Source organism: Cibotium barometz, chromosome 20 (genome assembly GCF_041138505.1).
Source record: "Cibotium barometz isolate CiBa-2024 chromosome 20, ASM4113850v1, whole genome shotgun sequence".
Lineage (NCBI taxonomy): Eukaryota > Viridiplantae > Streptophyta > Polypodiopsida > Cyatheales > Cibotiaceae > Cibotium > Cibotium barometz.
In genome coordinates this window covers 30,269,662-30,294,408 of record NC_141065.1, presented here as the reverse complement: position 1 = coordinate 30,294,408, position 24,747 = coordinate 30,269,662, and the positions used below count along the sequence as shown (strand labels likewise).

The 24,747-nt window shown below is 42.3% G+C and overlaps 2 protein-coding genes across 3 annotated transcripts in view; both read left to right on the top strand.

The window, feature by feature from the left end:
- Positions 1 to 3,713: 3,713 nt before the first annotated feature.
- Positions 3,714 to 6,296, top strand: LOC147627776 (uncharacterized). The gene is made up of 2 exons (XM_086814740.1): positions 3,714 to 5,480; positions 5,674 to 6,296. The coding sequence occupies exons 1-2, from the start codon at positions 3,785 to 3,787 to the stop codon at positions 6,054 to 6,056; spliced, it is 2,079 nt and encodes a 692-aa protein (XP_086670866.1). The 5' UTR covers positions 3,714 to 3,784; the 3' UTR covers positions 6,057 to 6,296.
- Positions 6,297 to 23,333: 17,037 nt separating this feature from the next.
- The window catches only part of LOC147627774 (uncharacterized), a 96,835-nt gene continuing 95,421 nt past the window's right edge, over positions 23,334 to 24,747 (top strand). The window contains exons 1-2 of one of the 2 annotated variants that reach the window (XM_086814739.1): positions 23,334 to 23,758; positions 23,868 to 23,898. In XM_086814739.1, the coding sequence (XP_086670865.1) occupies positions 23,739 to 23,758; positions 23,868 to 23,898 (51 nt within the window). In that variant the 5' untranslated portion in view covers positions 23,334 to 23,738. The remainder of the gene's footprint in view (positions 23,759 to 23,867; positions 23,899 to 24,747) is intronic. The other variant, XM_086814737.1, reaches the window with a different exon arrangement.

The window sequence follows — 24,747 nt, the reverse complement described above, 5'->3', positions numbered from 1 at the left end:
CTTTGCAAGTACATTAAATTCACACTAGTCATTGTTTGCAACTCATTCCTTGAGCTTCCTTTCCTCTCTTTGCAAGTACATTAAATTCACACTAGTCATTGTTTGCAACTCATTCCTTGAGCTTCCTTTCCTCAAACTTGACCTACTCATAGCCCCTTCCTCATTAGTATACATTACATAATGGGTATCCTTACATGGCTTCCTAACTAATTAATTTATAAATTAGCCATTCTTTTTCCCCTACAACATTTCTTCGGTCCTCCTCCTTTATATCATTAAGAAGTACCTCCACTATTATCTCACCCAATTTTCTTTCCAACTTTTAGATTTTTGCCTTGTTTCTTATAGGTTCACAACAACAACCTGCATCCCTTAGTTTCCCTAACATAACTATTTTGTATCCCTTTTTTGGATCTCATCCCCCCTCTAGCTTGTTTGTTACCCCTCTAGCTTGTTTGTTACCCCTTTCCTCAATTTTCCTTTCCACAAAAGCCTACCCTCCTCGTAAATCCTTCCCCTCCCTCCCCTTTTTGACTCCCATTCTTCTTCTTTCACCTTCACCCTCACATCCTTACCAATTTTACAATTTCAATTTTCCTCTCTTCTATGCCTTCACGCTGACAGGAATTTGGATCTTGGGGAGACACATCACTTACTATCATACGGATTAAAAATATAAACTTTAATTATTATCATGAGCAAGATAGCATAAACCATAATTAAAAATAAACACATGAGAGAGTATTGGGTGCAATCTATCTCCCCTCAAGAAGTGTCAGCATCCTCACACTTCTTGAGTACTTATTTTTTATTAATAAAAATAGCCCACATGCCAAAAATAGTTGCAAGCTTATGCATGGGCTTGGCAACTTTCCAAAAATAGGAGTTGCTTTAAACACAAGATTAGATAAATCCTTCCTATCTAACCCACTCAACAAAAAAAAACATAAAGAACAAAATCAATAAGCCCACGCCCAAGTATAACAAAACTGGGCGGCTCAATAGGTCCACACCCAAGAATAACAAAAGTGGGTAGCCAACAATGATACAAAATCTCGTATTAGATACTACGGCCAAAAAACCAAAAATGAGAACCTTCCCAGTAATAACTCATGTAATATTACCACCATCATGTCCTAGCCATACCGACTTACAAGCACAAAGCTCGTCAATCTCACCAACCTACCGATTGTCCATTCAAACACATTACAAATTAGTAACACATGCTAAAATTACACTCAGCACATAAGCAATAAATCTAACACTTAGTTCCAGCCATCTCTAATTTCGTATGTCCTACACATGGAATATTCAAAATCACCCAAGTGCCATGCTACAAACATAGTGGTAATTAGGCGTCCCCAATTAACCACAGAAGGACGGACAGACAAACTGTAACATCCCTCCTGCTTGGAATAGCAACTGTTGCTCAGTTGCTATCATATCAACTGGACCATGTTTGAAATTAAGATTGGATGAGGTCAGGATAGGCGTGGAAAAACCGCTTAGGCATCCATTTAGCATTCTTGCACGGATGATTTTTAAAGCAAAAGATATCTATTATACATTGTACCTATGTGAGTGGCAGTGGTCTCGTGGTCAATAATAGTTTCAAGTTGAAGTTCTTCTACCTAGTCAACAAGACAAGGTGCTTCTTCATATACAGGATTTGTAGTAGGGAGTGGTCCTCTATAAGGTCTCAAAAGGCCGATATAGAAAAAATTGTCAATTATCCATTGAGAGGGAAGTGAAAGCCTATATGCTAGGTCATTGATCTGATGAGTAATTTGAAAAGGACCATAAAAACAAGGAGCTAACTTAACAACAGGGTTGGTCTCAACATTTTTAAGATATCTCTTTTCAATACGAAGAAATACATAAGTGCCTACTTGAAAAACCATGTGCTTTCTTTTCTTATTAGCCTGTTTAGTGTATTGCTCTGGTGCTTTGGAAATAGCATTACGAACATGATCATGAATGGAGATGAATGTGGTGTGTTATTGTATACAAATTGCAACATATAAATATACTTATCCCATTGTTTAGGTTGTGATGAAACATATGCACCAAGTATATCCAATATTGTGCTATTTGTCACTTAAGTTTGACCATTAGATTCAGGATGAAATGCAATGGAAAGTTCTAATTTAGTGCCTAGATTATCAAACAATGTAGTCCAAAATTCATTGCAGAACTTAGAATCTCGATTAGAAACAATCAACCATGATGTGTGAAAATCTATCTAACAAACAAGTGTGCAGCTTGATGTGTAGTAAGAGTCTTTTTACAAGAAAGAAAATATACATGTTTGCTAAATCTATCAACAATATTCCAAATCATATCATTATGGCTTGCAATCATGGAAAAACTAGTGATAAAATCCATAGAAATTTGTTTCCAAAGAGTGTTATCGAAATTGGAAGAGGCATAAGCAAACCAAGTTTCTTACCCTTGTAACTTTTTACTTTTTGACAAACATCACATTCTGAAACAAATCTAGCTACATCATATTTCATTTTAGGCCAATAAAAGTCACTAGAGATGGTCTGGAATGTAGATGAAACACCTCGATGCTCCACATAAGGTGGCTGATGTAATTCCTTTAGAATAGAATGTTTAAAGGGTCGAGTAATGCATAATCTTTTCTGAAAGAAAAGATATCCATCATCGTAGGAATACTTAGGAAAAGGATTCCAATGATTTTCTCTTAATCTAGACCAAATGTCACTAAAGTCAAGATCTTGGTCATAAGTCTCACACATAGAGTCAAAATATGTATTCTCAATCACAGATATGTAACTTTGAAAGGGGAGTCTTCTACTCAAAGCATCAGCAAAACTATGTTTTCTTTACCAAGTCGGTAGTGAATAATAGATTGAAAACTTTGAATAAAAGCTGCCCATTTAATATGTCTATCCGAAATAAATAGTTAAGAAAGCAAATGTTTAATTCTCTATAGTTTTGATAAAAAAAAACTCTAAGCCCATCAAATAATGTTTCCAAATTTTTAATACATGGACTACAGCAGACAACTCTTTGTCATAAGTGCTATAGTTACTTTGAGCAGGACGAAATTTCCTACTCTCGAAAGAAATAAAAGGTAAAGTTCATTTGCCTTGAGCAAATTAAATACAATTTCCAAGTGCAAATTAAATACAATTTCCAAGTGCTTTTCGTGCTCTTCTTAAGACTTACTAAAAACTAAGATCGAAAAAGACAGCCACAAAGTTTTGATGGCCAAGAAAGATTCTATTCATCATACGACTAAAAGTCGCAGGAGCATTAGTAAGCGTCGTCAAGGATTAAAAGTAGTAGAGGCACACCTATACATATGATTTCCTAGTGGTTTCATCTATATATTTATCCTTTTAAATAAAGCAAGCCCATTTGATTGACGTAAAGTATAGAGTTTACTACAAAAATGCGAATGGAGACACAGCCTAGTAGTAAGGTGTTGAAGTCCCATGCATGAGGTGCTGGGTTCATTACCTACTCTGCTGGGCTGTTGTGACGGCGGCATGAAAAAGCACACACGTGCACGAGCACAAAGATTCCCAAACAAAAAAAAAAAGATTTTACAACAAAAATATAAAACCTCTACTAGACCCTAGGGTATCAAGTTCTGGAAGTTTACAAACTAGAAACCCAACCTGTGTGTTTCGAACTATGTCCCTCCATATTAAGGTTAAGATCTCTACCTCTTTGAACTAATTAATTAAAATTTAAGAGAGCAAAATTACCATATACCCCTCTCTCTGCCTTCCTTCGCGAGGGCGAGGGTAACATGAGCCTCCTTCCAGAGGTCCGGAGCCGGCCTCCTCTTCCTAACGATGGTCTGGTGGGTCGGGAGCCCCCCTTGAAGAGGCCGCGGAGTTTTCTTGGTGGCGTTTCCATCGCGGGCTCTGTCGATGAGGAGGGCTATGGCGTGGGTGCGGCACAAGAGTATGGCCGCATGGGCAGTGAGCCTTTCTCAAGCTCTTTGTATGGCCGGGCATTCCCTGATGATGCTTACCTGGGCAGCGTGGAGGCAAGAGCTTGGCCCGTTGGCCTCCGCATGGAAGAGAAGATGCCCTCTGCACCAACACTTGCCACAGCCTTCATTGACAGGTATCTTTCCAAACCCCAGCCCATACAGGTGCCAGATATTGGTCTAGGGTTTTCACAGAATGAAACGCATGCTGCCATCGGTTTAAGAACCGAGATCCAGGCTCCCTCCCTTACCATCCTCGCCAAATCGCGTACGAAGACAAAGCTCTGCAAGCATTTTATTGCAGGGGACTGCAAATTCAAGGAGGGTTGCAATTTTGCCCACAGTGTGGAAGAGCTCAAGAGGCTGCCTGGTAAAGGAGATGACGCAGGAAAAGCCCTCCTAGAGATGTATCGGTCCAAGGGCAAGGCAGAGACGCAGACACATGTTACAACTGAGCTCCATGCTTCTACTCACACTGTACCCGCAGAATCAAAGACAAAGCTTTGCAAGCATTTCATTGCAGGGGACTGCAAATTCAAGGAGAGTTGCAATTTTTCCCACAGTATAGAAGAGCTCAAGAAGCTGCCTGCTGAAGGAGATGATGCAGGAAAAGCTCTCCTAGAGAGGTATCAGTCTAAGGCTGAGGCAGATAAGCTTTCTTCAGGGCTTGAGCGGATCCAGAAACATGTTACAACGGAGCTTCATGCTTCCAATTTCACCACCCCGGCAGAATCAAAGCTCAGGAGCAGGGAAAATCCCTCTCAATCGATGAAGACGAAACTTTGCAAACATTTCCTAGCAGGGGCTTGCAAGTATAAGGAGAATTGCACTTTTGCCCACAGCGTAGAAGAGCTTAACCACCCTGCTGAAGGGAAGGATGCTATCACAATGACATTTGCTGCAGTTTCCATGACTTCCCCTTTGAAGAAGATTGTCACAATCTCACCTATTATGGTTTCTGGCCATACAAATGATCACAAAGTTGGGGAGGCACATGAAGCTGAGGATAAAAAGGCTGCATTTCTTAAGACCAGACTCTGCAAGCATTTTCAGGGAGGTCAATGTATTTACAAAGACAAGTGTAACTTCTCCCATGGCCTGGAGGAGCTTAGGAAGATTTCTGATCAAGGTGTCACTTCCCTAGGGGCCATTGCTAGTACAGAACTGCAAGTTACGCTGCCTGCACAAACTGTACTGCCACCCGATGGAAAGGTGGTGGAGGGGGCTACAATGGGAGCTGGAAGTAAGAATGATTTGCAAGGATTACAAAAAAGGAAACCCTGCAAATTCTTTCTTGAAGGTGCCTGCCGTTTCGGAGACACATGCAACTTCCTTCATGGCAATGGGGAAATGCATGTGTCTGATGGCAGTGGAGGTTCCTCTCAACCTGGTGTACCTGACGGGCCTCCGATTTTCAAGGCCACCTTTAAGACTCGTCTTTGCACCAAGTGGGAGAAGGATGAGCCCTGTGTCTTTGGTAGCAAATGCCACTTCGCCCATGGAATAGAAGGTTTTTTTTTACAACTCAACATTTTGCCAAGTTGTGTAGCATATGTATGCAAGCCTTAACAGTCCCAAGTCTTGCTTATCTAGTTCATATGGAAAAAGAATACATGCATGGAGATGGTGGTTTCTTTTGTTTTTCTGGGTCTTGTGAGGGATTGTTATCATTTTTTTCTATGTGATTTTTTACTATATTGCAGAGTTGCAACATGGAGCTAGCCGGAGCATTCCTGGCACTGACAGCGCTGTCCATCGGGCTTTTGAGTTGGAAGCACGCTCTGGAAGCAAAGAAGTTGGCTATTCTTCTATTCTTCCATACTCTTATGAAATTACTGATTCAAACTGGAGGCCATTTCTGGCTGCTGAAGAAGCATGGAATGGGTTTGGAAGAGATTCAGGTTTAATAAATGAAAGGGAAGCGTCTGATGTAAGACATTGGAGAGAGTGGAATAAGAGTTATGGTCAGCTCGAGCAAGTAAGTTCGTGGACATCTGTGTCTCCTCTTGGAGGGGCAAACTTGGGCTTAGCATCGAATGTCTTTGCAAATCTGCCATACATGGCTGACAAGGTAGGCAGGCTCTGAAAAAATTCCCTTATCTTCTAAGTTGCATTACAAAACTGTGAAAGAGAAGGGTTGGATGGCTAGGTGTAGTTTAATCATTGCTTAAATTTCAAATGTGAAAGTACAGGGGCATATTAGTAAGTTTTTTATAAAAAAATGTGTGTGTGTGTGTGTGGTGTGTGTGTTTTTTTTTTGCATGTCATCCATATCAATGGCATTGTTTGTGTTCACTTCCTTAATGAGTAAATGCCTTTTCATAAAGATATGTTTATTTGTAGCGTAGTTGTATGAATGATTTTCCTGTTATCTTTCATTAAAAAAAGTTGTAAACATGTAGAGCGGGGTTCTTGAACTACTCTTAAGTCAAATAAAATATAAGTTCGCTCACCTCCAACATGCAATAACAATTAATCATCAATTTAAGCATGAGGTAATTATCTTAAAGCTCACCGTTTCATGTTGATAATAACAAAAAAAAAATGGAGAACTTATTTTACTATTGCAAATGATAGAGCATGTATAATCTCGTCAAAATCTAACCGTTAGCTTTTGTAATGTCATCTTGTGGAGCATCCCTTTGATTTTAGAGTGTAGTGAGGTTTTCTTTCTTTCATTTTTTGCATAGAAGAATTTCGGTGGCCATGCTTAAAATTTTAAGAAGCAAGTTGAATATAGATTAAGAACTATTGGATGATATAATTTATGCGTATTCTATGATAAGCATGAAGGTGAAGGGGTGTGATGCTTTTAATTGTTCAAAATGTATTTTAGCTTCTTTCATTTAAATATATGTTGATTGTGCTTCATTTTTGTCTAGTATAATTTATGCATATTTTATGATAAGCATGAAGGTGAAGGGGTGTGATGCTTTTAATTGTTGAAAATGTATGTTAGCTTCTTTCATTTAAACATATGTTGATTGTGCTTCATTTTTGTCTACTACTCACTATGTATTGCTTGTCGTTTTGTGATGCTTTTAATTGTTCAAAATGTATGTTAGTTTCTTTCATTTAAACATATGTTGATTGTGCTTCATTTTTGTGTAATATAATTTATGTGTATTCTATGATAAGCATGAAGGTGAAGGGATGTGATGCTTTTAATTGTTCAAAATGTATGTTAGCTTCTTTCATTTAAACGTGCTTCATTTTTGTCTACCACTCACTATGTATCGCTTTGTCTGTTTAGTGTGAATGCATTTAGGGGTTTGTTGCAAATGTGTGATGGGCCTAGGTCTGTTGCAAATGGTTTAAATATTACTTTGCTATTTGGTAGTGCTAGAAAGAGAATTTAACAAAATGTTTTGGGAGAATTAAAGAATGCATGAGATTTGTTGAGTCAAGTCATATCTTTGCAAAACACTTTAACTTGACACACAACATCAAAGTATTACTCAATATGCAATTATATGAGAGACTTATCTCCAAGTGAAATGTTATTGCCAATGCCTTCAAAATTGCATACCCTTTTGTCATTAAAGAGAAACAAACCACCAATAAAAACTATGATTTTTGTGTGAAAAGGATTGAACTCACGATGTGTGTAGGGTGAGAAGTGATACAATCACTTGTGAAAGAGCACATTGACTAGACATCATTGTGGAGTCAACTCACCTTTTTATAATTAATATATTTTATTGTGACACATTGTCAAGGCAAAACACCATAATTTTATAAATAAAGTAGAGGCATCATACAACCATTGCTCACTCACGTGAAAATATAGCAATTGCCTAGACCCACATAATTTAGTATTATTGATGTCTCAAATCTTTGATTAGTATCAAGTAACATGTAAGCATTGCAAACAAGATGGGAGGGACCCAATTTTATAAAATTATAACATGGAACCATTTCTCGAAAGTGGTTTTAGAAGGTAAAACTATAAACAACATTTTTTCAATGGTACACAAGCTCCAAAAAAAAATTTTGGTTTCTTGTGCATTTTTGCATTAAAAGATCATTTTCAAGAACTCCTTCCATGTGGATTAGTATGAAAAGCACACTCGTACACATTTGCTTGAGTTCTAGAACAAAGTGCTTAGTCTAGTATTTGGTGTTAAGGGGGATACAATGAAATAAATTGCACAATCTATTAATTTCTAAGGAATATCCTATCAAGGTTGTTACATCATCATACATTGCATCAGAGAAAATGTCAGTTAAAGAAGTAGAAAGAGCATTACACATCATGCAACATCTTTTTGATTTACAAATTGTACCTCCCTTTTCTTGTATTGCACAAATTTTAGCAAATTGTCCCTCTTCATGTGTGTGAAAAAAGAAGCAAATAATCTCTCTCTCTCTCTCTCTCTCATCAACTTGAGATTGAGGCAGATAGGGCAGCACGGATCCCCAGAGAAGAGAGGATATGCAGACTATGCCAGGAGGAGGTTGAGAGTGAGGAACATTATGTATGTAGATGCAAAGCATATAGTATCATTAGAGAGAGATACACCACCATCTTCAGTAGACATCCCTCACTCCGCCAGATCATGGAGTCCACAGACCAGCGCAAATTTGGCCAGATCTTGTTAGAGACAGCACCACAGAGAGACATGATACGGACTCATGCCACAGGGAGAGGTGGGTGACAGCTCCAGCTCACTGATTTCTTCCAGAGATCTATCCCAGTGCATACCTTGACACAGGAGGGGGTTACACTTCAGCGCGCTGCAGACCTCCGAGCCAGACGGAGACCGAGAGCACTAGGCTACCAGACTCCCAGACTACATCAGAGGGAGATCACAGAGATACGGGCTCGACATCAGCACCATATCCAGGAGCGGCTAGCTCACACTCGGAGATCATGCTCCGAGGTATTTTTGCCTCGCCATCGCCTATGTATCACATATTACACCCCCATTATGGTACTGGTTGGAGCTAGACAGATCTGCATTGCATTCTTGTATACCCTACGCATATAGGTTGCATACTGAGCCTCTAGCAGTAGTGCTCTATCCATCACCACCCCCCCCCCCCACTAGCTCAGTACTTTCATACTTTATTTCATGTTTATTTTGTCCTCTTGTTTTTGACATCCAAAAGACATTGACAATTGTACATTGATTTGTCTGATAGGTCGAGTTCGGCCTCTAGTAGACGTTAATACAACTCTCTCTCTCTCTCTCTCTCTCTCTCTCTCTCTCTCTCTCTCACACACACACACACACAGACACACACACACACACACACACACACAATCCAAATCCATAGGATTTTCTAATGGACTTTTTGGACCACCTCCATGTTTATTTGGTCACTCTTCCCCATCAAATTGGAGAGCTAGGGTTTGGACATTAATATGCATTACAATATTAAAAGCATTAGACATGAATACACATGTATAACTTATATTCAATTGCCATGGCAAAGCAAGCAAAAGGTAAGAAAGGAGATGCTAAATAAGGCACCAAAATTGTTAATTTTATATGCTCTAATTAATTAGGTCGAGATAATTCCGAGAAAAATAATGTTTTGTAAAGGTTTGGTTAAAACTTTATTTTAAGCAAGCACACACTCATATCTTTCATATATGGAAGGAAGAACGACCAACGTTGGTCATGTTCAAATGGGGTGACGCTGTGGACAAAGGGAAGAAAGAAGGCTAGTGAGCGGAAGGAGGAGGAAGTATCTCCTAGCAATGGAAATACGGAGGTGGTGGGCACATTACAACCTATACAAGGGTTTATCCGGCTCAGTGCTCACAAAAAACCCCCAAGCCCTTACAACACACCTGCAAAATTCATCATCTCACTTGTAAATTTTATTTTTGCAATTTTAAAAAATCTTTAAAATTGGTAAAATTTTAAGCATTTTAGTTATATTTTAGTGAAAAGACCTTTTTAAATTTGCAAGTTTTAAGATCTGAGAAGAAAAATATAAATATTCTCCATGAGCACTGATTCGGCTCTTCTAATGTCCGTAAATGTTGTTAATCTTTAATTATGAATGAGGCGTTGAGTCAATGTAACCTTTCATTCCAAATAACAGTTATGCGACTGTGTTTTATAAGACGCACAATTACCTTGCACTAACTAAGGTTCTTGTGCACCCAAAAAAAAACTCTTTTGCATCATGTTGTGTGTTATATTCCACTCTCTATCCCATGCATGTTCCCCCTACCCCCAATATTTATTCTCTCTCTCTCTCTCTCTCTCTCTCTCTCTCTCTCTCTCTCTCTCTCTCTCTCTCTCTCTCTCTCTCTCACACACACACACACACACACACACGCGCGCGCGCGCGCGTGAGACCCCTACAAGATGTGTGAACCTCTTGCATGGGAAAGTACACCACTATAAGCATCTACGAACTAAACCACCAAGTCTCTCTCTCTCTCTCTCTCTCTCTCTCTCTCTCTCTCTCTCTCTCTCTCTCTCTCTCTCGGAGTGTGTTTGTGAAAGTAGACTAGCCTCTCTCTTCTATGAATTATTGCATATCTCTAAAGATCTCTTTCAATGGGGAATGTTTCCATTGTTTATGTGTCATCTATACAGCTTGTAAGCATGATTATCACAAAAAGAGTACGGCCACAGGGTAGGCAGAGTCTCTCTCCTCCTCTCTCTCTCTTTCGTGGTATGGGGGGAGAAGGAGCTTGGAGGCAAGGAGTTGCATACTGAATTGAGAAGGTTGGCATAGGGTTAGAGAGCGAGGGTCAGAGGGGGGCATGTGCAAAGCAAGGGGCTTCCTAAGGTACGTTAGGTCATTACCCACCACGATAGTGGACATTAATTAATGCACCCTTCATAAATTTGACTAATAAGGCACCAAAAAGGTTTTTTTATATGCTCTCCTTATTTAGGCCAAAATATTACATATTTCGAGAAACTAATGTTTGCGAAACTTTGTTGAAAAGTTTATTTTAAGCAACACATACTTCATATCTTCCAGATATGGAAGCAAGGATGTATGGCAAGCCTCCACGCCTCTCAAGCTTCTTCCTCTCTCTCACACCACATCAAAAGATGCATTTTTCCTACTGAACACAAAATGGAACTCTCTCTCTCTCTCTCTCTCTCTCTCTCTCACATGAGTGAATTAACTATATCTTTTGCTTGCATGAGGGAATTTTCTCTCGCTTTTGCTTGCATGAGGGAATTTTCTCTCTTCTGCTCTCATGGTTATTACTAGAGGTGGGTAGGCAATTTTCTCTCTCTTTTTCTCTCATGGTTATTACTAGAGGTGGGTCGGAAATTAACTCTCTCTCTTTTGCTCGCGTGTGAGGGAATTCTCTCTCTTTATTGCTCGCATGAGGGAATTACCGGAGGTGGGTAGGCAATTCTCTCTCTCTCTCTCTCTCTCTCTCTCTCTCTCTCTCTCTCTCTCTCTCTCTCTCTCTCTCTCTCTCTCTCTCTCTCTCTCTGCCCGCTACACCCCCCCTCTTTGCTGTGCCTCCTTCCCTCTCTGCCCGCCAGCCCCTGCGCCCCCCCTCCTCCTCCCGCCAACCCCTCACCTCCTCTCCTCTCTCTCTCCCGCCTGTCCTCTCAGCCCCCGCCTCCCCCCCTCTTCTCTACCTTTCGCCTGTCCTGTAAGCCCCTGCCTCCCCCCTCTGCTCACTACCCCTCTGCCTGTTACCCCCCCCTTTTTTGCTGCACCTCCTGCCCCCGCCTGCACACCTGACACCACCTATGCATTGTCTTGCCCCCGCCTGCACACGCAGCCCCGCCATTGCCCTACTGCTAAATCTTTTCTCTACATGGCTTGACCCCCCTCCTACTGCTGTTTCGCGCTGCGTGCAGGTGTCATGGATTAAATTCCAGTCCATTGGCTGTGGGAAGTACTGCAAAAAGTCATGGCCAAGACCGGAGTTAAAGAGGAGCTCGTGAAGGTGGAGGACAAGCTCTGCACAATTATCAAAGAAAACAAGAAGATGGTCGACTCTTCCGTTACCGCAATCATAAACCACCTCTCCAAACTCGAGAAGGAATTTGACAAAATCCAAGAGCTCGAAGAGAGAACATCCAGACAAGAGGCTGAGATTTCAGCCCTAAAGGAGGAAGGAACTAGAGGAGAAGTCAAGCGGCTGCAATATCAGCCCTCAAAAAGAAGTTGGAAGCCACTTCACAAGGCAAGCTTGAGGATGGAAAATTTCAGCCCTCCTTGATTGAAGAGCTAAATACTATCAAGGAACAAATGAGGATCATTCGAGAGGAGGAGGAGCAACATAAAGAGAAGACATCTTCATGGGTGGAGGTGATCACAAAGACACAAAAGAAGATGGACAAGGCGGAGAAATGGATCGAGGTCGCCACAAGAAAGGGAAAGGTAAAGAATCGCCACCCATCCCCACTCCCACCATCATCAACATGACCCTTGAAGAGGAGCAAAGGAGGAAGACCCAGGCCTTACATGTACGGTGTCCGGTCTAAAAAAGACCGTGATGATGCGGAAGGGGAAACCAAGGAGCTCTTCTCTATGATGGGCACTGAAGCCACGCACACAAAGGCATGGAGAGTGGGAGAGAAGAGAGAAGGTAGTGGCGAATCTTCTAAGGAGAGAGCACTTATCATTTGTTTCCCCTCCATGGAAGTGAAGAAGGACTTCTTGAAGAGACATCCTACACTCAAGAAGACGAGAATATTTCTTGGAGATGACCTCACACTCTCGCATGTGCCCACATGAACGAAGTTATGCCCGAGAGAAAGGGAAAGTGGCCTTCTATAGAGTTGGTAGAGTGGTGATTATGGAGAGGCGCTCTTCATGAGACGGCGCGAGACCTATGGGACCACTCAAAGTTGCTACTTGGAATTGTAATGGATCTCTACGCCTTGATGTAGGGGCTTTTGAGGATAGTTTCACTGGGAGGGACATCACCTTCTACTCTGAGACGCATCAGGCTCTTAGACAGTCCATGCCACATGTTAGTGGATACCGATGGGAGACAGCTTGTAGACAGGAGACTCGTTCAGAGCATAGAGGACGGGGCTCATGAGGAGTGGCAGTATTGTTTAGAGAGGAGCTGCAGCCACTGATACATATAGTCCGCAGAGATGAGCAGGCTAGGTACATGTGGGTTAGAGACTGAGGGCAGAGACGGGCAGATATCTCTACATTGGTATATGCTATTTTGCTCCTTGTACATCAGTGTATGCATCACCTAGAGGGCAGTCTCCCTTTTCTATTTTGGATGATGACATTTGGGAGTTCTCCAGGGATGGTGACATCATTCTCCTGGGGGACTTCAATGCCAGGACCGCCCATAACCAGACAGTATTTTATGATACCTCAGAGGAGATGTTGAGGGCGCTTGATGTTAGGGATATGGACCTATCTAGACTCTCACAGGATGAGGAACACACTGAATGCTTCCTGGGAATTATCGTACCATCATGATTGGTCACACATTGGCTAGATTATATGCATCTATTCTTGAGCAGGAGTTGAGTAGATGGGCAGAGAGAGAGGGCATAAGTGCATCAGGGCAGGCAGGGTTCAGGAGAGGTTTCTCCACTCTTGACCATATCTTGACACTCAGAGCTATTATTGAGGAGGGCAGATCATATGGTAGGAGGATTTATTGTTGCTTTGTGGATTTCCACAAAGCTTTTGACACAATACCGAGAGCCAGACTGATGAGCAAACTACAGGAGATGGGAGTGCCCACCACAAAGCTGATTTGGGGGATCATGGCTTTATACAAGACAGTTGTGGGGCAGGTACGTACTACTCAGGGTATATCTGAGATGGTTCACTCCACTATTGGGGTGAAACAGGGCTGCCCCCTTTCTCCCACCTTATTTGGGATCTATGTGGATGAGGTTTCGGACTATGTAGAGCGGAAGGGTGACAGAGGAGCACAGCTAGCAGGGACATGGATTCCGCTGTTATTGTATGCTGATGATATTGTGTTGATCTCAGATTCTCCAGAGGGGATGCAGCGTCATTTGGATGCATTGCACAGCATTGCATTGCACAACATTGGGGAGACTAGAGAGGATATTGTATGCTGATGATATTGTGTTGATCTCAGATTCTCCAGAGGGGATGCAGCGTCATTTGGATGCATTGCACAGCATTGGGGAGACTAGAGAGGATGTGTCCCCTTTCTCCCACCTTATTTGGGATGTATGTGGATGATGTATGCAGATGATATTGTGTTGATCTGAGATTCTCCAAAGGGGATGCAGCGTCATTTGGATGCATTGCACAGCATTGGGGAGACTAGAGAGGATGTGTCCCCTTTCTCCCACCTTATTTGGGATGTATTTGGGATGTATGTGGATGAGGTTTCGGACTATGTAGAGCGGGGGGGTGACAGAGGAGCACAGCTAGCAGGGACATGGATTCCGCTGTTATTGTACATGGATTCAGCGTCATTTGGATGCATTGCACAGCATTGGGGAGACTAGAGAGGATGTGTCCCCTTTCTCCCACCTTATTTGGGATGTATTTGGGATGTATGTGGATGAGGTTTCGGACTATGTAGAGCGGGGGGGTGACAGAGGAGCACAGCTAGCAGGGACATGGATTCCGCTGTTATTGTATGCTGATGATATTGTGTTGATCTCAGATTCTCCAGAGGGGATGCAGCGTCATTTGGATGCATTGCACAGCAGGGGAGACTAGAGAGGATGTGTTCGTAGGTTCAATTTCAGGAACCTCGAACAAAGCTCTGGCTCTTTGACACTTTGGTCACTTCAGCCATGCTGTATAGAGTGGAGATATGGGGACCCTCAGTGGATCACCACAGCCGAGCTGGTAACACTGGGTGATGGATAGAGATGTATGGAGAGGCCCTTGGTTTCTATGATTTCCCGGATGATTAGGGCCAAGGCCTCCGTACCACATGATATTATCCGTGTAGATATGGCTGCCCCCCCATTGGTAGTAGAGGCACTCACTCGATCAGTCTCCTTTATACATAGCACTTGGGCTCTCCCTAGAGACAGATATGCTCGCTTAGCCCTGGAGTCTTCAAGACAGTTGGCATCACAGGGAGAGGGATCATGTTGGTATGCACAGATGACAGCTTGGTTCCAACTGCATGGCTTTATATGGACACGCTACCTCCATTTCAGTACTCCCTGGATGCACCCTCCCTCTCTCTCATATGAGGAAAGATTACCATACTTATCAGGCAGGACTTGACTCAGCTGGACACTAGGAGGACATGGATACAGCCGACACATGAGCTTGGTACGAAGATGGCTTTCTATAGAGATCATCTTCTCTAGCTCACGGAGGATGGGTTTGTGATTAGACCCAGCTACATGGATACTCATCTTTCTCATGGGGTACGGTGTGCTATAGGTCAGATGCGCACATCCTCACACCAGCTACAGATTGAGATTGGCAGATTCAAAGGAGTACCAGCAGAGCTGAGGCCAGGATTTGTCAGTTATGCCAGATGGAGCCTGAGACAGAGTTACATTACATATGTCACTGTCCAGTATATTATGAGATATGAGGCCATTTTCATTGCCTGTTCAGAGAGGGTTTCGGACCACTTTCTAGAGTCATGAGATACCAGGATCAGGGATGCCTCGGATTATACTTGCTGGAGCTGCGTAGACATAGAGAGGGTCTCTTGAGAGGGAGGGGATCAGAGAGGGAGAGACACCTTACAGAGGTAGATTACAGACTTCTTTCGACCAGAGATTGAGCAGTCAAGCCACCAGCAGGCATTGCAGCTAGCCCTAGAGTATAGCCACACCAAAGGCACACTGATTAATTAGGCTATAGAGCTGGGGCGGTCTAGGTGCCCCAAGATGAGAGGCCCATCTCGACACTAACGGAGACTACAACAGAGGATCAGGACCATACTAGCACGGCATGGGAGACGTCGAGTCAGAGTACTCACCATGGAGGACATTGAGGATATCCGCCATCGATCGATGAGAGACATCTTTGGATAGTGATGTATATGTTGCTTACCTTTGTTGCTGGAGTTTTCCTTCCCAGATGTTATCCATTAGGAGCTCCTAGTACCTTACTTTTCCTCATAGTTGTTGTTTCAGTTTCAGTTAGTTGTTTAGTTGTTTTAGCTTTTCTTACACAGACATTGTATCAAATCCGCCAATTGATGTAACCTTTTTGGTCTCATAGGTCATTTTGGCCTTTTGAAGACGTTAATATATCATTTCATTTCATCTCTCTCTCTCTCTCTCTCTCTCTCTCTCTCTCTCTCTCTCTCTCTCTCTCTCTCTCTCTCTCTCTCTCTCTCGCAAGATGGTGAAAAGCCAATAGCTTTGCCACCACCTAATCCTTACATAGCTTAACCCTCCCCTCTTTCTATTAGTTCTAGCTCCCAAGCTCTTACTCCCCTCTCTAAGGCCATGTTTGTGAACTTCTAGGCTACTATATGTGGGTAAAGGGACGGGGGGAGGTTGGCTTCTAACTTTGATTAGCTAGCCCATGTGTAGTAGTTCTAGCTCCCAAGCTCCTACTCCCCTCTCTAAGGCCATGTTCAAATGGAGTGAACTTTTAGGTTACTATGCGGGAAAAGGGGAAGCGCAAGCTTGGCTGATGGAAGGACAAGGGTATTTCTTCAAAAATCTGTCAAGGAATATTCAAAGTTGACAGTGCCTTTTAAGGGTAAAAATAAGAAGTCTAATTCTCCAATTGAGTGGAATGAGAAGCTATAGGAAACTTCGAGATGCTCCCGTGTTAGCCTTACCAGATCCTAGCAGGCCTTACATTGTTGAGACTAATGCTAGTGATTTTGCAATAGGCGCAGCTTTGTTCCAGGATGGGAAGCCTATGGCCTTCGAGAGTAAGAAACTCAACGATGCACATACTAGGTATCCAGTTCAGGAGAAAGAGTTGTATGCGATCATTTATGCTTTAAAGGCATGGAGACAGTATCTCTACGGGTCTCAGTTTATGGTCTTGACAGATCACCAGTCTTTGCAGTTTATTTGTGATTAACCGGACTTAAAAGGTAGAAAGGCCAGATGGGCTGAGTTGATGCAGGACTTTGATTTCATGATTAAATACAGGAAAGGTAGCTTGAATCGTATTACTGATGCGTTGAGTCGAATTGGTGAAGTTAATGAACTTAGCTTCACAGAAATTACTTCTAACTTGTACGATTCACTCAGGGGAAAATGCAGTACATCTTTGAAAAATATTAAAATTTAGCAAAATCAGGGTTCAACTCTAAGGTAGATCAAAACCTGGTGAATGAAGGAAAAGCCAACCAATTTTTTATTTGAAATGGTCTTTTATTACAAAATGATAAGGTTTGTGTACTCGATGTGTGGAAAATTAAACTAAGGATCCTATTTGAGTGCCATGATGCACCATCAGCACGACATCCTAGCATACAACGTACCTTGGCTTTGGTTAGGACTTTTTATTGGCAAAAACTGAAGGATTTTGTTCAGAATTATGTGGTCAAGTGTCATCTTAATAAGGCAGAGCGCCTTAAATCTGTTGAGTTATTACATCCTTTGGATATTCTGTCTCGAAAGTGGGAAAGTATTTCCATGGATTTCATTACGAGACTTCCACGTACCAGCAGGGGTCATGATGCCATTTGGGTAGTCATGGATAGATTGCCAAAGATGGCTAGGTTTTTACCGACAAAGACAACAGTTAAAGTATCGGAATTGGCTTACCAATTCGTCGAACAACTGTTTAGATTGTATGGTTTACCTTCTGATATTGTGAGCGATCGGGACTCTACGTTCACAGCTCATTTTTTGCAAGAAGTTTTCAAGAAATTGGAAACTACTTTGAGTGTAAGTTCCTCTGATCACCCACAGTCTGATGGGCAAACAGAGCATGTGAATCAGATTGTAGAGGATATGCTTCGTACATATGTCTTTGGAAAACCATCGAGTTGGGAAAAATATCTTCCAATGATGGAATTTGCCTATACCAGCTCTAAGCATACGGCTACTGCTGGCTATAGTCCGTTCTCATGCTTATATATGGGTATCAACCTGTTGATGTTGGTCTTAAGGACATTGAGCTTGATGCATCGAGGAATTTCTTGCGTGATATGCAAGAAATGCTGACCCAAGCTCAGGATTCTATGAGGAGTGCTCAGTATAGAGCATGGTTTTATGCTGATAGGGGATGCTCACCTCAGTCTTTTGAGCCAGGAGCATTGGTTTATTTGAAAGTTCTTAAAGATTCTCAGACTTTGTCAATAGGAAAATGCTCAAAATTATCTCCTAGATATTTTCGTTCATTCCGAGTTATACGTCGGATTGGCACGGTTACGTATGAGCTAAAACTACCTCCACGTGTCAGAGTTCATCCAGTCTTTCATGTGAGTAGACTAAAAGAGAAGCTGGGAGGTAAGGATAACACAATTACTCCTCAAGAACTCGTTGAAGTTGAAGATTTGTCTTATGTTTCACATGAACCTAAAAAGGTACTTGAATTCAAGGAAAGGAAACTTCGTAGTCGCTTAATCCCTGAGGTTAAAATTAAGTGAAAAGAAAAGGAAATTGAGGATTCAACTTGGGAGTTAGTTGAGAACGTTCAATGTAGATTTCCTTCTTTTCATGGCAAGAGTGCACTGTTTTGAGAGAGGGGAAGTATGTTATGTGCACATTATATGTGCATATACTAGGAGGTAACCCACCCTAGGCATGTGAGCATGGGAGCATGGGAACATGCTCTAGTGGGGCAAGGGTTAGGTCTAACCTTGGGTTGAGGTTAGGGTCAGGCAACCAAGGGTCACACATGGAAATGGAGAGTCAAGAGTCACTTAAGGGCCCTCCTATATAATAGGGGCATGGGGCACTCTCAAGGGATGCTCTCTTGTGTAGAGCATTGTATCTACTCTCTTGTCATTTCATGCTAGAGCTATGTGCTGCTGGAACGAAGTCATATCTCTTGGTGGTATAGGACACTAATGTAAGGTATGTGGTACTTCATTGTATTTATGTGGTACTTCATTGTATTTATGTGTGCACCCTTGGGCTCGGGGGGGTAAAAGGTAGTGATGAATAGAGTGAATGAGGTTGAGGAGTTGTAGCAGGTTTGTAAATTGTGAGAGAAATTAGAGTTGCAATGTACATAGGGGGTCCCTTCCACCTTGAGTTTCTTGCACAGGGCTAGAGCATCAGCCTTTGGGGATTCCCCCTCCTTTAGTCCTTTCACCCTCCTTTAGTCCTTTCACCCTCACATAAAGAGTATGGACCTCCCTCCTCTTCTCCTCTTCCAAGGTATGATGTCGGGCTGGGTGTGGGGTGTTTTCTCACCACTTTTGTCCATTCTTTCTCTACTTCTTGCTTAACCAATGTAGCCCACCGTTTTTCTATCTCCTTCTTTGTGGCCACTAAACCTTCTTGCAGTCCCGTGGGCAAGGGAGGGATTAATTTCCCTTTCTTTCATATGTGCTTTGCATACATGTCGCTCCTCCTTGAGGTCTTCAACTTGTGCTTTCCACTTTCCCATTTCGATCGCATATGGGCTTGAGCTAGTTAATTTCCCATTTCGGTCGCATATGGGCTTCCTTGAGCTAGTTAATTTCCCTATCCTGTGTATCTTCTTGGCATATCAGGATGTCCCTGATAACTTTCAGCTTGTCTTCTTGCTTCTCTAGCTTCTCCGAGCTTGCAAGCACGTGTTTCTCCATCCTATCAATCATTGCATTTAGTTCTAAATCCATTTGTGGGATCTCTTCATCTTGGTGCGAGAGAGAGAGAGAGAGAGAGAGAGAGAGAGAGAGAGAGAGAGAGAGAGAGAGAGAGAAGATTATGTTGCTGCCTTGGGGGCCTAAGCAAGGGTGGGTGGGATATGCGAGGAGGGAGACAGGTGTGCGTAGTGCACGGGTGCAAAAAACGCAGAACAGGGCATAGCCCCACGACAAGCAATGGCGATGGGTAGAGCAAAAATGGTCGTAGCTAAGGCAGGCGGCGGCTATGGGGCGAGAAGGGCAGAACAAGGCACACTAGGCTAGGATAGACAAGAGCAGTGGGTAGGTCAAAGCATAGCAGGTGGAGGGAGCCAGGTACATGCATTGCACGGGTGTAGGAGTGCGAAAAGCGCAACCAGGGTAGGTAGCGACGACGACGGGTAGGGAAAAATAGGGCGCACCAGGCTAGGGCGAGAAACGGTGGTGGGCAGGGTAGAACAGGGTAGGTGACGGGGGTGGGCAAGGTGTCAGTGCGTGGTGCGCGAGAGGGTAGGGCAAACGCTCACATCATGTGAGAGAGAGAGAGAGAGAGAGAGAGAGAGAGAGAGAGAGAGAGAGAGAGAGAGAGTCTCTCTCTCTACTCTCTGTGTGTACTCTCTCGCTCTGTTTCTCTTTCTCTCTCTCTACTCTATGTGTGTACACTCTCTCTCTCTCTCTCTCTCTGACTGAGAGAGAGTCAGAGAGAGAGAGTGAGAGAGAGAGAGTACACACATAGAGTAGAGAGAGAAAGAGAAACAGAGCGAGAGAGTACACACAGAGAGTAGAGAGAGAGTCTGAGAGAGAGAGAGTCTAAAGTACACACATAGAGTAGAGAGAGAAAGAGAAACAGAGCGAGAGAGTACACACATAGAGTAGAGAGAGAAAGAGAAACAGAGCGAGAGAGTACACACAGAGAGTAGAGAGAGAGAGAGAGAGAGAGTAGAGAGAGAGTACACACAGAGAGTAGAGAGAGAGAGTCTGACTCTCTCTCTCTACTCTGTGTGTACTCTCTCGCTCTGTTTCTCTTTCTCTCTCTACTCTATGTGTGTACTTCAGACTCTCTCTCTCTCTCTCTCTACTCTCAGTGTGTACTCTCTCGCTCTGTTTCTCTTTCTCTCTCTACTCTATGTGTGTACTCTCTCGCTCTCGCTCTCGCTCTCTCTCTCTCTCTCTCTCTCTCTCTCGCTACTCTTTGTGTGTATTCTCTTGCTCTCTTTCTCTCTCTACTCTCTGTGTATACTCTCTATGTACTCTCTCGTGGCTCACAAAAGAGTACACACAGAGAGTAGAGAGAGCAAGAGAGTGAGAGGATACACACATAGAGTAGAGAGAGAGAGAGATAGACTCTCTCTCTCTCTCTCTCTCTCTCTCTCTCTCTATATATATATATATATATATATATATATATATATATGTATGTATGTATGTATGTATGTATGTATGTATGTACATATATCTATATATATGTATATAATACATCTTTCACACACACTCACACACTCTTCCTCTCTCTCTCTCTCTCTCTCTCACACACACACACACACACACACAGATATATATGTACATATATTTATATATATGTATATAAATACATCTTTCACACACACTCACACACTCTTCCTCTCTCTCTCTCTCTCTCTCTCTCTCTCTCTCACACACACACACACACACACACACACACACACACACAAATATATATATACACATATACATATACATACATATAAATATATATGTATATACACACACACACACATATACATATACATATACATATACATATACACATACATACATACATACATATGTATACACACACACACACACACACATATGTACATACATACATATATATGTATATGCACACACACACACACACACACACACACACACACACACACACACACATGCTCAATATTGACTTATGTCCTTACGATCCAGATGGGGTCCATATGGCCCCCGACCATTGCTAAAATGGGATGCCCATGATATTTGATTGTGGTAGTATCATCAAGGTTTAATGTGTAGTTTCTATAATTTCTAATCTTTGAACATCTAAACCAAACCCTCTATTGAACCAATTGATACTCATCACATTAACATAACTACAACCAAAGGGACTAGGACCATGTCAGTACTGGAAACTAGGATATACATCATAAAACTGGCAACGAAACATAAATGCTAATATTATGCATAAGGAAGAGGTAGCATCTTATATGAAATCAGCACAACTCTGCTTTGATTCAATTGATAGAGATTACAATATAAACATAGCATCTAAGGTTGCAGCTCGAGGATGTCATCCAAGAATCCTCATTCTGTTACCAACATTCATATGTATTTGACTATATTTGAACCCATTCCATTGATATGACTTGATCAATGTTTATGACATATACAAATACTACATAGATACAAATCAATATATGAAATAACATTAAAGGCAAGTCTAAGTATGATGTCATGCAACTAAAATAAGCAACATCATACCACACACACACACACACACACACACACACACACATGCAAATCAATTAAAATGCTTGAGAACCATCAATGAAGATTTTGCCTACACATCAACATCTAGTGTAGGTAAACCTAGAACCTCTGTTGTTGAGACAATCACAAACCTGCCACCCCATATGTATGCTTACTATTGTGGTAGCATCAAAAGAAGATTCATATATTTTTTACATAAAGAACATAAACACATTTAATATCAAAAGCCAGAAGCACCTTCCACCATCAAGCAAGGCACATGTCCACCATTAGAGCTTCCCACCACTCAATGGGAGGAACCTACCACTCCTCAAAAGCCTCTTCTTATCTTACAAGACCCAAATTAAACATTGTTTTACTTGGTTAGCCTTAGGGACCTCCCATATATAGTCAAATGATGGATCGACTATGTGCCTGGTTCACAAATTTATAACGTTTGATGCCATCTCGCAATCTAGTTTGGGGATTGTCTCGAGCAAAAAAGCATACACAAAGTTGTCAATAACCTACAAAAGAAATGAAGATAAGTTGTCAATAACACATGAAGTGATACAAATGTCATATTATGCTCATCTACAATTCTTGCCTTCTCTTGAGTGATCCATAATAGATTGGCCACTAGTTTCAACCTTCTTTAACGAATAGCATGAGGGAACAACTATTAAATTATGCTTGCTCCTTTTGCTCCCTGAATTCGTAGCTACTGAAGGGAACCTTTGATTTGAATTGAACATGGAAAATTCCTATGGTTTTAAATAAGTTAGAGCAAAGGAGGATGCTGTAGAGAAGAGGAAGAAAATGGAGAGAGAGAGAGAGAGAGAGAGAGAGAGAGAGAGAGAGATCATCTGTTGTGTGGAGGAGGAAAATTTTATAGGGAAATCTCCTCTATATTTGTTGAGATTTCTTACAAAAGATTTTCCTATTTTTAATTATGCAGTTTTTAAAAAAGGGTTTACCCTAGACTCCTCCAAGAACATTCCCTGATTTTAAAATTTATTTAATTCGTTGTACCCACTCTACGCTAATATTTTTATTTTTATTCTCTTTAGGATAGAGCATGGTAAGATAATTCAAGGTCCTTAGACCCTTTGAAAGTCAAACTCAGCCCAAAGTCAGGCCAATGAGATTTTCCCATTTTGCGCATTTTTTTCAAACCACGCTCGATTTTCCCATTGCCCGCGCCGTGTGTGAGTTGGCAAGCCAGCTCATGCAAAAAGGAATAGTGGTGTGAATAGTTCCCTTGAGAATCAGAGAGTCTGGGTTCTGGACAGATGCTTGGATCGTTTTTCCACAGGACCAAATCAGCCGTCCTCTCCTGTTCACCGGGCATCCACCTCACGTCACCAGGAGGCGAGAGGACCCCCCCGTATCCACACAAGAGAGGTTTAAGACAAGGTAAATCAAGACGCCAGATCGAGACACAGAGAGAGGTGGAAGAGCAGCACAGTAGCGAGAAGAGGCTGTAGGGAGGAGCAACAGCAGCATCACAGCGGCGAGAAGAGGCTGTAGGGAGGAGGAGGAGGAGGAGCAGAAAAAAAAGAAGAGAAGAGCCACCTCTTGGTCTGCACACACACACAGAGAGAGAGAGAGAGAGAGAGAGAGAGAGAGAGAGAGAGGTCTCTCATCATCATGGTCCAGATAACCGAATTGTATCCTATCATTCCTGTTTTTTCATTCAAAATTGCTTCGCTTTCTTCTTCTCGCAACTAGACGTTTGCGCAGGTCTCCTTAACTCAATTATCTCGCTGGGCTCCTCAGTCGAGTGGTGATGCCCTTGTCCGTAGCAGAGGTATGCTTCTGAGCTTTTGAGACGCAGCGCTTTGAAATTGTCTTTTTGAGCCCATTGTGTTAAACTGAGATTATTTACTCGCAGAGTGTGGTTAATCAGGATTTGCAGAGGTAGTTAAACCTTGATTAAACTAATTAATTGATCGGGCAAAGACCAAGCTAAAGCGTGTTCCTATCGCTCATCATCTAGACACATGGCCTCCTTCACATGCGGCTTACATTCAGTATAGGTTTTCTTTGAGCATGTTCCTATCCTCAGAAGCTCATCATCTAGACGCATGACCTCCCTCACATGCGGCATTTTTATAGCTTAGAGTGCTTTCTTGATGCCACTCGTCAACCCATCATGGATGCAGTCGGCAATGCGGTCAGATTTTAACAGGTTGACCACTTTGTCAAGTTGACGCATCATCAAACCATAAGATTCCTAAAAAATTAGCCTACCAATGCTTGACTTGCTTCCTTCCTTCCTCAATGATGAGCCAGAATGGCCATCAGTCTGGGTGGCTCTTGGATACCGTCGGTCACCTCCACCTGGAGAGAGTGGCCCTCATGGATACTGCTTTGACTAAAATTCCCATCACTGATGTGTTGCTTCCAGCTTTAGCTTCCATAATAGGCTACAATGGCTATCAGTCTGGCCATTCTGCAGTTGGGGCTCCTGGCTACTGCCAGTCGCCTCCACCTACAGAATGGCCATTCTGTAATCCTTTAGTGAAACAATATTTTTGTTTGTAGGTCTTGGTACCACGTTGGTTGGTAGTGCATTTGGTTCTACACGGATCAACTATGCATAGCCTCATGTATTATAGGAAGATTTACTATGCTTGGCCTGGTTAGCCCAGTCCGG